Below are 11,485 nucleotides of genomic sequence, written 5' to 3' on the forward strand. Positions count from 1 at the left end.
GAAGCGCGCACACAGACAGAGGCAGGAGACCCAGACAGACAGAGGCAGGGAGAGAATATCACAGAGGGCACCAACGTGGACAGTGCACAGCGAGAGAAGAGCACGGAGATCACTGAGAGTGCCAGGTGGCGACCCCGGCACAGAGACCCAGCGCGTCCGTGTTCACCAGAGCAGCCACGCAAGCTCACATGCACACCCGGGCTCAGACACTGGGGAGAAGTCCTTCCCAAGCGGGGAGATCACAGTCTGGCCTCTTCTTGAGAGACCTGGAGACCTGATCAGAGGAAGAGACCCCCACGCCAGAGCAACCAAAAACAGCCAGAACCCGAGAGCCTAGGAATCGGCGACAGAGGCACACGGCAGGCAGACGCGCCTTCTGGGCCTCTTTCCCTTGACTCACTTGAGAGTCTGCGGAGTGCCGGGGACCGTGCAGATGGACTACATTTCCCAGCAGGCCTCGCGGCAGACCCTTCCCCCAAGTGCGGCTCCTTGCCGCCAGCGCTGATGGGAAATGTAGTCTCCGGACAGGGCCAGACCAGTGGAGCGGTGTGCCTTGTCTGTGTGTTTGGAGGGGACTGAGCCCCAAAGCTTCGCAGGCTTCCTTGCGGACCCGGGCACCTCTTCTTCCCTGCAGTCCCCTGGGTTTCCATGACCCGATCCAGCTGGATGCTGGGGCTGCCCCTTTCTCCATCATCGCCGCTACACCCCCATCCAGTGCCCGCAGGCCCCAGCCCCCCGCTCCGACCCTCGGCGGGCGGCCTGCCCCTTTAAGAGTGGCCCCGCTGACATCACGGCGGGGGGGGGTGGGGGCTGGCCCGGCTCCTGGCTCCGCGGCGGCTGCAGGACCCGACTCCGCTCTGCGCCCGCCCGCTGCTGTAGGGACCCCGGCCCGGGACGCCCCCTCCCGCTTCCTGCAGCCGTCCAGACCCCAGGCTCCGCCCCAGGCCTGGCTAGAGCCCCAGTCCTCGTCAGGGGACCCCCAGGATTGTCCCTGCTGTCTCTCCTTCTCAGAGTCTCTCTCTCTCTGTCTCTCTGTCTCTATGTCTCTGCCTCTGTCTCTGTCTCTTCTCCAAGCTCAAGGTCTCTGGGTCTCAGCATCTCTCAGCCCCAGGCCTCTGGGCGTCCGCCTGTCTCTTTCTGTCTCTTTCTGGTCTCTGACCTCTCCACTTCCCGGGCCCAGAATCTCTGCGCCTAGGTGGTGAGGGGTGGTCTTAAACTCTGTCTCTCTCCCTCCTTGTCTCTCTCTGTCTCTGTGTCTCCTTCAGTCTCCAGACCCGAGTCCCTGGATTTCTCGGCCTCAAGGTCTCGGCTTGACTTTCTCTCTCTGCCCTGTCTCTCTCTTTGTGCCTCTGCCCCTCTCGGGCTCTCTGCCTCTGTTTCTGTTCTCTCTCCCTCTCTGCCTCCCCCATCCTCAAGGCCCATCTCCCTCCCTGGCTGCATCCTTCCCCCCTTCTCTCCCCGCCCCTCCCCTCCTCCGCAGTAGCCAATGAGCGGCCGCAGGTTCCTGCTCCCGGCTCCGTCCGCCGAGTGAGGCCGCGGGCGCGGGGGGTGGGGGGTGGGAGGCCGGGAGGGGGCCGGGACGCCGGGCTCCGGGGCGGGGGCGGGGGGCGCGGGCACCGGCGACCCCGGTGGCGGCGGCGGCGGCCGGGGGAAGCCTCGGGGCCGGTCATGCGGCTGCGGGGCCCGCGGCCCGGAGCGTCCGCCCAGCCCTGAGCGAGGTGAGCGCTAGCGGAGGGTCCTGGGAGGAAGAAGGGGCGCCCCTCGAGGTGGCTGCGAGCCGGGTTTGGGGCAACAAGGGACCCGAGTGGCTCCAGGGGTGGTGAGATCCTGGCGGTCGGGACGCCCGAATTCGAGCGGCTATGGGGGATGCAGGGACACCTGGGCCTGGCGATCCCGGAGGACGGGGTCCGAGGGTCCCGGAGTGGGAAACTGCACCCTTCACGTCCGAGTCGCAGCGACCGTGAGCTGGGGAGGGCAGAGGCCGGGTCCTTGAGGAAGGCGGTACGGGGCGAGGGCGGAGGACCCAGGCCCGGCCAGAGCAGGGTGTGTGTCTGGAAAGGGGTCCCCAAGAAAGGGGGAGTTACGGTCTCCCGAGAGATGGAAGAAAGATGGAGTTTGGGCTTAAGACTTGCAGAACGGGACCCCGGAGATTCAAACGCCTGAATCCGGGAAAGGGTGGGAGAAAGAGGGAGAAGAGGAGGCTCCAGGCCTGGGGGTAGAGTCCCAAAGGAAGAAAGGCTGGAGGAACAAGGAGATCTGGGCGGGCCAGTGAGAGTGAGGAGGAATTGGAGCAAGATTGGGTTTTAAAACGGGGTGCGAGCATGTGGAGAAGGGACGAGGTCCCAGCTGAGAGTCAGAGGGGCGAAAGGGGGAAGCTGAGATCGGCTACCTGGGATGGAGGCAGCCAGGGTGGCCAGGGTGATGGTGCCCGTTTCCGAGCCCACAGGGCTGCCAGAGGACCAGGCAGCTCGCGGTCAAACCCCTGAGCCGCCGGGCGGGGGATGGGAGGAAAAGCTGGCCAGAGCGTTCCCTGACTCCGGATCTCGGAGGCCTCCAAGAGGCTGGGGGGGGAAGGAGGGGGGATCTGGAGGCTGGGAGTGCGGGGTGGAGCGGGGAGGAGGGAGGGTTGTCTCAGACTCCAGAGTCTTTATTCAGGTGGGGCAGAGTTGCAAGGCTAGAAGAATTCTGGTTAAGGAAAGTGGAGTTTTATGTCTTGATTACTTTGTAGAGGAGAGTGCTGAGGGGTCTCAACCTTCACAGTTAAAAAGATCCCGGGTATTCAGGGATGTAGAGTCTCTGGTTGATATAGGCTGAGGGTCCCCAGTTGAGACCCCCAAATCATGGGATTGCGTGGCTTGGGGAAAACTCTTGCAGGGGTCGGGGGAGAATCGTGGGTAAGGAATTTCAAGCCCTTGAGCTCTGGGTTGGGAGCTCCCTCGCTGGAATTTCTAGGTTCCTAAGTGGAATTGGGGAGGCCACAGATATGAACTGGGGATCTCCTGTTTGGAGTCTAATGTTATGAAATCGGGACTCCATGCTGGATGTTGAAGAAGATCTGTGATTGGAAGTCCCAGCATGGGAAACTGGGGTCCAGAACCACTGGTAGGAAGTTTCAGATCGTGTGTTAAGAGAGTGGGTTTTGGGACTCCTGTTTGGGATTTTAGAGTTCAGGGCACTGAATCCTAGTTGGAAGGATGAGAGTCCGTTGTTTGACTGGGGTGCTCTGATTAGGATGCTGGATTGGTGGTGGTGGTGGTGGTGGGGTCCCAGCTCATTCATGATTTTTTTTTTTTTTTTTTGACATGGAGTCTCACTCTGTCACCCAGGCTGAAGTGCAGTGGTGCTATCTCGGCTCACTGCAACCTCGCCTCCCAGGTTCAAGCTATTCTCCTGCCTCAGCCTCCTGAGTAGCTGGGATTCTAGGTGTGAGCCACCGTGCCCGGCTAATGTTTGTATTTTTAGTAGAGACAAGGTTTCACCATGTTGGCCAGGCTGGTCTCGAACTCCTGACCTCAAGTGATCCACCCACCTTAGCCTCCCAAAGTGCTGGGATTACAGGTGTGAGCCACCTCACCCAGTCTCAGCTCCTGATTTTGACATTCTGGAATCTCTAATCGAGATTCTGGTTCTATGTCTCTGGGTTCCAATGTTCTGGGACTCAGCAGCCTGTGAAGACACTCCAGCATTCCAGGTCCAGGGGCCTGCCTAGATCTGGGAGGGTGGGATTAGGATTCTGGAGCTAGGATCTGGGTTGTGTGATGTCATCTCAAATTGGGATATCAAATGAGGTCAAGACACAGGATCAGAGTTAGGTCACGGGTCAAGTTCTTGGTGTTAGAATTGGGTGTTAGGCTCAAGATACAAATCCAAGAGGCTAAACTTCAGTGGGGGCCTCTGCTCAAAGTCTTAGATAGGGCTGAGGTCAAGGGTGTGAAGCCCTGGTATGGGGTTAGAGATCCTTCGTTAGTGACCCACTTGGGGATTTCTGGGTGTAGTGCAGAGACAGGGTGCAAGAAAATGTATCAGGGTATCAGATTAGGGCATGAAGTTAAGACTGGGTAGCCTGGGTTAGAGTTTCTGACCAGCTCAAGTTGTAGAGCATCCAGGGTTCAAGCCTAGTGCCCTGTGCTCTGGGATCTAGGTCCTGGCTCAGAGTTGAGGTTATTGATTCTTGCTGGAGTCTGGTGTTCACAACTGGGGGCTTCGATCGGCACACAGAGACAGGGCTGTGGGATGCCAGGTCCTAGAGTTGAAATCATTGATCTGCCTAATAGTTTCTGAGTCACTGATCCACACTCAAGGTTAGGGACTCTGATGGCATCTGATTTCTAAGTTAGGGTCTCAGGTCAGCAGGTGAAGTTAGGTTTGGGCAGGGGGACCTGGTTCTGGGGTTGAGAATCTCAAATTAGAATTTCTGCTCGGAGTCACAGTATTTGGGACCCAGGTCCAAACATGGTTGGAGCCAAGATTCAATCTCTGGGCCTGGGCTGAAAGTTATGATTAGAAATCTAATTCTGGGGTTGGGGATCTGGATCTGGAGCTACAGCACAGGCAGCAGGTTTGGGGAGCCCAGCCCTGAGGCTGAGGCTCAACAGTTGGTGTCTCTGGTCAGACTCTAGGGCTGGGGTCATGGGTCAGGCCACGGAGGTCAGATCTGAGAGAGTTCGATTTGGGAGTCGGTGTCTCTGGCTAGGGCCCAGCATCCCGGGTTGCTTCATGGGGTCAAGGCCTCTGGTCGGTCCCATGGAGTTCTACACTGTCGCTTCCCTCCCACAGGCCCCGCAGGGCGCCCCCTGCCTCTGAGGATGAGTCACTGCAGCAGCCGCGCCCTGACCCTGCTGAGCAGCGTGTTTGGTGCGTGTGGCCTGCTCCTGGTGGGCATCGCGGTCAGCACTGACTACTGGCTGTACATGGAGGAAGGCACGGTGCTACCGCAAAACCAGACCACCGAGGTCAAGATGGCTCTGCACGCCGGCCTCTGGCGAGTCTGCTTCTTTGCAGGTACAGCCCTCACCCGTCTTCCACTCAACAGTTTCTGCCTTGCCTGGGGTCTGAGAGTCTTAGCCGTATCCCATCCCTTGAGTTCCAGAAATCCAGAAACGGATCCTGATTCTCTCGTGGAAGCTCAAATTTCTACGTGGAGCCCCAATGACTAGCCCTTTATTCCTGGATCTAGGAGCCCCAATGCTCCAGGACCCTAACCCCTAAGGAATTCTGGAGTCTTCCTTTAAAGTTTGTAGTCTAGGTTTAGAACTTGTCCCCTGCACAATTTCAGTGCTGAATGGGCAAGAGTTAAAAAAAAAAAAATGCATGGGATGGGCGTGGTGGCTCACGCCTGTAATCCCAGCACTTTGGGAGGCCAAGGCAGGAGTATCCCTTGAGCTCAGGAGTTTGAGACCAGTCTGGCCAACATGCTGAAACCCCGTCTCTACTAAAAATACAAAAATTAGCTGTATGTGGTGGCACACCCCTGTAATCCCAGCTACTTGGGAGGCTGAGGCAGGACAATCACTTGAACATGGGAGGTGGAGGTTGCAGTGAGCCGAAATCACACCACTGCCACTGCACTCCAGCCTAGGTGACAGAGTGAGACTCCATCAGACTCTGCCTAGCTCTGACTGCTGGCGTGCACCTGTAGTTCTAGTTATTCAGGAGGCTGAGGTGGGAGGATTGCTTGTGTCCAGGAGTTCGAGGCTGCAGTGAGCTATGATGGTGCTGCTGCACTCCAGCCTGGGTGACAGAGCAAAACCCAGTCTCTTAAAAAAAAAAAAAAATCTATACCTCCCAGGGACCACAAAGACCCATTCATTGTAAGAATCCTGGCTCCCCAGACCTCGTCCTCTTTAGGGACCACGAGTTCTGATCCACAGCCCCTTCATTGCTTAGGACCTAGAGTTCCAGCCTTGTCCTCCTTCAACCAGGAGTCTCTAGGGCAGCTAGAAAGAGTAGTCCGAGGCCAGGCGAGGTGGCTCATGCCTGTAATCCCAGCACTTTGGGGGGCCAAGGCAGGCGGATCACAAGGTCAGGAGTTTGAGACCAGCCTGGCCAACATGGTGAAACCCCGTCTCTACTAAAAATACAGAAATTAGCCAGGCATAGTGGCGCATGTGTGTAGTCCCAGCTACTCAGGAGGCTGAGGCAGGAGAATCACTCGAACCCAGAGGCAGAGGTTGTGGTGGGCTGAGATCGTGCCACTGCACTCCAGCCTGGTCAACAGAGTGAAACTCCATCTCAAAAAAAAAAAAAAAAAAAAAAAGGAAAAGAAAAGAAAGAGGAATCCCAGACAGACATCTACCCACCCCCTTTCCCAACACCCCTGGAGCAGTATAGCTCGTAACCCTTGGGTTGGGCCTTGTACCCCCATACTGGGGTTTCCCCTCTATCTGTCCTGCCCCCCACCCCCCAGAGCCTCTCTAGAGCTTAGGAGCCTCTCATCCAGCCCTGTCTGTTTCTCTTCCCCCCAGGTCGGGAGAAAGGTCGCTGTGTGGCCTCAGAATATTTTCTTGAACCGGAGATCAACTTGGTGACGGAAAACACGGAGAATATTCTGAGTGAGGGGATGTGGGGGCGCCTAGCACAAGAGAGCAAGATCACAGCCAAGTCGTGGAGCCCTGGGAGGGGGCAGGACTAGGGAAAGGGTGGGGTCCAAGGGAAGGAGGGGAGGCTTGAAAGAAGGCAGAATGGGCCAGGCGTGGTGGCTCACACCTGTAAACCCCAGCCTCCTAGGAGGCTGAGGTGGGTGGATCACCTGAGGTCAGGAGTTCAAGACCAGCCTGGCCAACATGGTGAAACCTTGTCTCTACTAAAAATACAAAAATTAGCTGGGCGTGGTGGTGCACACCTGCAGCTACTCAGGAGGCTGAGGCAGGAGAATTGCTTGAACCTGGGAGGTGGAGCTTGCAGTGAGCCGAGATTTCACCACTGCTCTCCAGCCTGGGCAACAGAGTGAGACTCTGTCTCAAAAAAAAAAAAAAAGGAAGAAAGGAAGAAGGCAAGGCAGAGTGGTGGTTAGGTAAGAAGAAAGGGCAAGGTTGAAAGGGTGAGCTCAGTCCGGTTGGTGAGGAGCAGTCAATCAGAAAGGGGGCGGAGTTAAGCCCAAGGAGGTGTGGCCTGTGTGAGGGGGCGTGGCAGGCTTGTGTCTGCGGAGGAAATATCAGGGGGAAGGGGAGGAGTCAGTGGGGGAAGGGAGGAGCCAAACAAAAAGGCAGAGGTGGTGAGAGCAGAGGTCAAGGAATGGGGAAGTGTCCCACTGGAGATTCCCCCCTCACCCCTGTCTCTCCCCATCCCCTCCCCAGAGACAGTGCGCACGGCCACCCCCTTCCCCATGGTCAGCCTCTTCCTCGTGTTCACGGCCTTCGTCATCAGCAACATCGGCCACATCCGCCCACAGAGGACCATTCTGGCTTTCGTCTCTGGCATCTTCTTCATACTATCGGGTGAGCCTAAGGACTTGTGGGCTGGGGGACCATTTCCAGTTCCGGGGACCTGTGGTTCCTTTTCCACTTAGCCACTTCCTTGCTGTGTGGCCTGGGAGGAGTTGCAGACCCTCTCTGAGCCCCACTTTCCTTCTATGTGCAATGGAAATAGCAGTGCCCATTGCAAAGCGTCCTTTAGAGGACCACATTATAGCGAGGGCTTACTGGGTGCTAATTAGGTACCAGGCTCTGTTCTGATACTCACAACAACCTTGTGAGGGAAATCCTATTAATAGCCCATTTTACGGATATGGAAACAGACACTCAGAGGGATGAAGTCATTTGCTCAGGGCCATACAACTAGTGAGAGGCAGAGCTGGGAATGAAACTCACGCAATTCGCCTCCGGAGGCTGTATTTTTAACCACTGCTGATAAACTGCAATTAACAGTTTACAAGGCTCCTTATTTTCTGTGCAATATTTTGTTTTAAATTTTTTCAAATAAATGGAAAAGTCCAAAGAATTTTATAGCGAACACCCATGTAGCCACCACTTAGAGTCAACCATTAACAGGTCACTAGACTTGCATGATCTTGCGTCTGTCCATCTGTCTGTATGTCCAACCCTCCATCAATTTACCTTATTGTCTAAATGCATTTCAGAGTAAGTTTCAGGCATCAGTACACTTCACCCTACTTACATCATCATACATGTGATTAACTAGAGTTCAATATTTGTTTACGGTGTTTTTTTTCTTCTTTTGAGGCACAAGCCTCTTTTGCATATGTGATCTCACACCCATCTCCTAACATCGCTACCTAGGAGTTATTATTAGCACTGACTTGATAAAATGGGGGTACCAAGGCCCAGAATTGCATAGAGAGTTGCCCAAGATACCAATGTAAACTATTTCCAGAGGACTTGAGTGTCCATCTTTTTTTTTTTTTTTTCTTTTTTTTTTTTTTTTTTTGACGGATTTCCTCTTGTTCCCAGGCTGGATACAAGGCACGACTCGGTTCCACGACAACTCTGCCTCCGGTTCAAAAATCTCTGCCCTTCCAATACGGGATTACAGGCATGTCCACCACCCCACTAATTTTCTATTTTTTTTTTTTTTTTTTAAAGAGACGGGGTTTCTTCATGTTTGTCAGGCTAGTTTCGAATCGACCAGGTGATTCACCTACCCACCTCCAAATCTGGATTACAGGCTCCTCATTTCTTTTTGTCTTTTCTTTTTTTTTTTTTTTCTCTTGCCCAGGCTGGAGCCCACTGGCATGATCTCGGCCCATTGCAACCTCTGCCTCCCGGGTTCAAGCGATTCTCCTGTCTCACCTTCCCGAATAGCTGGGATTACAGGTGTGCGCCACCATGCCCAGCTAATTTTTGTATTTTTAGTAGAGATAGGGTTTTGCCATGTTGGCCAGGCTGGTCTTGAACTCCTGGCCTCAAGTGATCCTCCTGCCTTAGCCTCCCGAAGTGCTGGGATTACAGGCATGAGCCACAGTGCCTGGCCTAAAGCCTTTTTTCTTGAGTGTTACTCTCCTCCAAATTTCAACTCAGTCCAATCCAATTCAGTTAAAAATCAGCCCAAATCAACTCAGCTGGAGTACATTTAACACCATCCATCCAACCCAACTAACCCCAATTCATTCTGACTCAATTCTTCAGTTCAATTCAAATGAATTCAACATAATTTAATTAAACTCAAATCAGGTCCTTATAATTCAGTTGATAGTTTATGAACAACCCCACTGCATGTCTCATCTCCATTCTGTCCCCTGGGGCCGGCACTCAGCTCCCTCTTTTCAGTGGCTGTGCAAATAGTTGAAAAGGGATCTTCCAACTAAGCAACTAAGATCCAAAGCACCTGATCCAGTATCCGCTCCTCCAGTCTCTGCTCCTCACTCAGCCTCCTCTTGGTGCAACCTCCCCCATGCCTTCAACCTAACCTGAAGAGACCTTTTCCAAGGGAAAGCAGGGTGCAACCTCCGTGCAAACTTGAATCACAGCGAGTGGAGCCAGACACTGAGCTAAAATAAGACATGGAGAATATCACGATCCTAGACTGTCAGAGCGGAAAGGTCTCATCATTTTTCAAATGGAAAAATAGTGGCCTAGAGAGAAAAAGTGGGGCAAGAGTAGATAGCATGGGGATTTTTATTCAACCCGTCAAAATCATTATAAGGAAAGTCCCATTGTTTGCGATTCACAGGAACGGAAACAGGGGCTCGAAGAGGCGACATAGCTTGTCAATGGCAGAACTGGATTGGAATCTAGGGTATTCTGATTCCTAAATCCATGCTTATACCACCCACTGCACCAGGAACTGACTGCCCAAGGTCACGCTGAGGATCAGTGGTGCAGGCAGGCTGGAAGTCATGTCTCTAGGGTAACAATAGAGTAATCTGGAAGAGATTGAATCCAGCTGCCTGAATTCCTTCCTAGCATTCATTTCACAGGCTATGACCTATGCACTCCAGACCAAGATATCCAGGCATGTGCTGCCAAGCTTGTGGTGTATAGTGGCTGAAGGCCACATGTTGTAAACCTAGAAAGAACTGGGTTCAAATCTTGCCTCTACCACTTACGGTTTGAACCAAAGCCTTCTTTTGTGGAGTTATTGAGGGGACAAATCTTGGTCAGTGGTTGGCAAACTTTTTCTGCTTAGGGCCAGATAGCAAATATTTTAGGCTACGTGAGCCATAGGTTCTCCGATGCAACTATTCAACTCTACTGGGAGGCAACTTGGCCACTGTAGTACAAAAGCTGTCAGGCGTAAGCAAATGGGAGTGGCTGTGTTCCGGTGCCTATTTGTGGACTCTCAAATTTGAGTTCAATGTAATTTTCATGTGCATGAAATATTTTCTTCTTTTGATTTTTTTTAAATCTAAATGCCTTGATTTTTTTTTAATCAAAAGAAGAATAATAGGTAAAAATCCTGCTTAGCTCACAAACAATACAAAAGCAGGCAATGGGCCAGGTCATCATTTGCCAACCTCTGATTTAGATCATGAATGTAAAGCATCTGACCCAGTGCCTGGACTGTAACAATAAGCGTTCAACACTTGTTGTTTTTGTTTTTGTTGTTGTTTTTTTTTTTTTTTGAGACAGAGTCTCGCTCTGTTGCCCAGGCTGGAGTGCAGTGGCGCAATCTCGGCTCACTGCAAGCTCCGCCTCCCGGGTTCACGCCATTCTCCTGCCTCAGCCTCCCCAGTAGCTGGGACTACAGGCGCCCGCCACCACGCCCGGCTAATTTTTTGTATTTTTAGTAGAGACGGGGTTTCATCATGGTCTCAATCTCCTGACCTCGTGATCCGCCCGCCTCGGCCTCCCAAAGTGCTGGGATTACAAGCGTGAGCCACCGCGCCTGGCCTACACTTGTTGTTTTAAGTAAATAAATAAATGTAGTAATAATAGTAGTAGCACTAGCGGTGGTGGTGGTGGTGATAGTAGCAGTAGTAGCAGTACTAGTAGTAACAACCAACTTTTTAATTTTTATTTTACTTTTTTATTTTTTATTTTTCTGAGATGGAGTTTTGCTCTTGTAGCCCAGGCTGGAGTGCAATGGCGCGATCTCGGCTCACTGCAACTTCTGCGTCCCAGGTTCAAGCGATTCTCCTGCCTCAGCCTCCCGAGTAGCTGGGATTACAAGCATGTGCCACCACACCTGGCTAATTTTTTGTATTTTTAGTAGAGACGGGATTTCACTGTGTTAGCCAGGATGGTCTTGAACTCTCGACCTCAGGTGATCTGCCTGCCCCAGCCTCCCAAAGTGCTGGAATTGCAGGCGTGAGCCACCGCACCTTGCCCTTATTTTTATTTTTTAATTTTTCTCCCCTTCTGGCCAAATTTCAAATTTTTCCAACCCAGGCTCCTCACCATGGCATTATGCTGCCCCACCAAGATTAAAATCATAAAAAGTAAGGAGATTTAAAAGGAGAAGTTAAGGACAGAAATAGTACCAATGCCTTGGGACTTGGAATGGAATAGCCTTGTGTGACTGCCTCCTGTTCACAATGAGGAAACCAGGGCTCAGAGAGAGAAAGACAGGGATTGCCCCAGGCTGGTCA

The 11,485-nt window shown here is 53.0% G+C and overlaps 1 protein-coding gene across 2 annotated transcripts in view; it reads left to right on the forward strand.

Annotated features, from left to right (window-relative positions):
- Positions 1–820: 820 nt before the first annotated feature.
- Positions 821–11,485, forward strand: part of CACNG7 (calcium voltage-gated channel auxiliary subunit gamma 7) — a 30,166-nt gene continuing 19,501 nt past the window's right edge. For both annotated transcript variants that reach the window (XM_032171058.2, XM_032171059.2), the window contains exons 1-4: positions 821–1,718; positions 4,777–5,001; positions 6,465–6,551; positions 7,296–7,436. In XM_032171058.2, the coding sequence (XP_032026949.1) occupies positions 4,806–5,001; positions 6,465–6,551; positions 7,296–7,436 (424 nt within the window). In that variant the 5' untranslated portion in view covers positions 821–1,718; positions 4,777–4,805. The remainder of the gene's footprint in view (positions 1,719–4,776; positions 5,002–6,464; positions 6,552–7,295; positions 7,437–11,485) is intronic.

Source organism: Hylobates moloch, unplaced genomic scaffold (assembly GCF_009828535.3).
Source record: "Hylobates moloch isolate HMO894 unplaced genomic scaffold, HMol_V3 SCAFFOLD_12, whole genome shotgun sequence".
Classification (NCBI taxonomy): Eukaryota; Metazoa; Chordata; class Mammalia; order Primates; family Hylobatidae; genus Hylobates; species Hylobates moloch.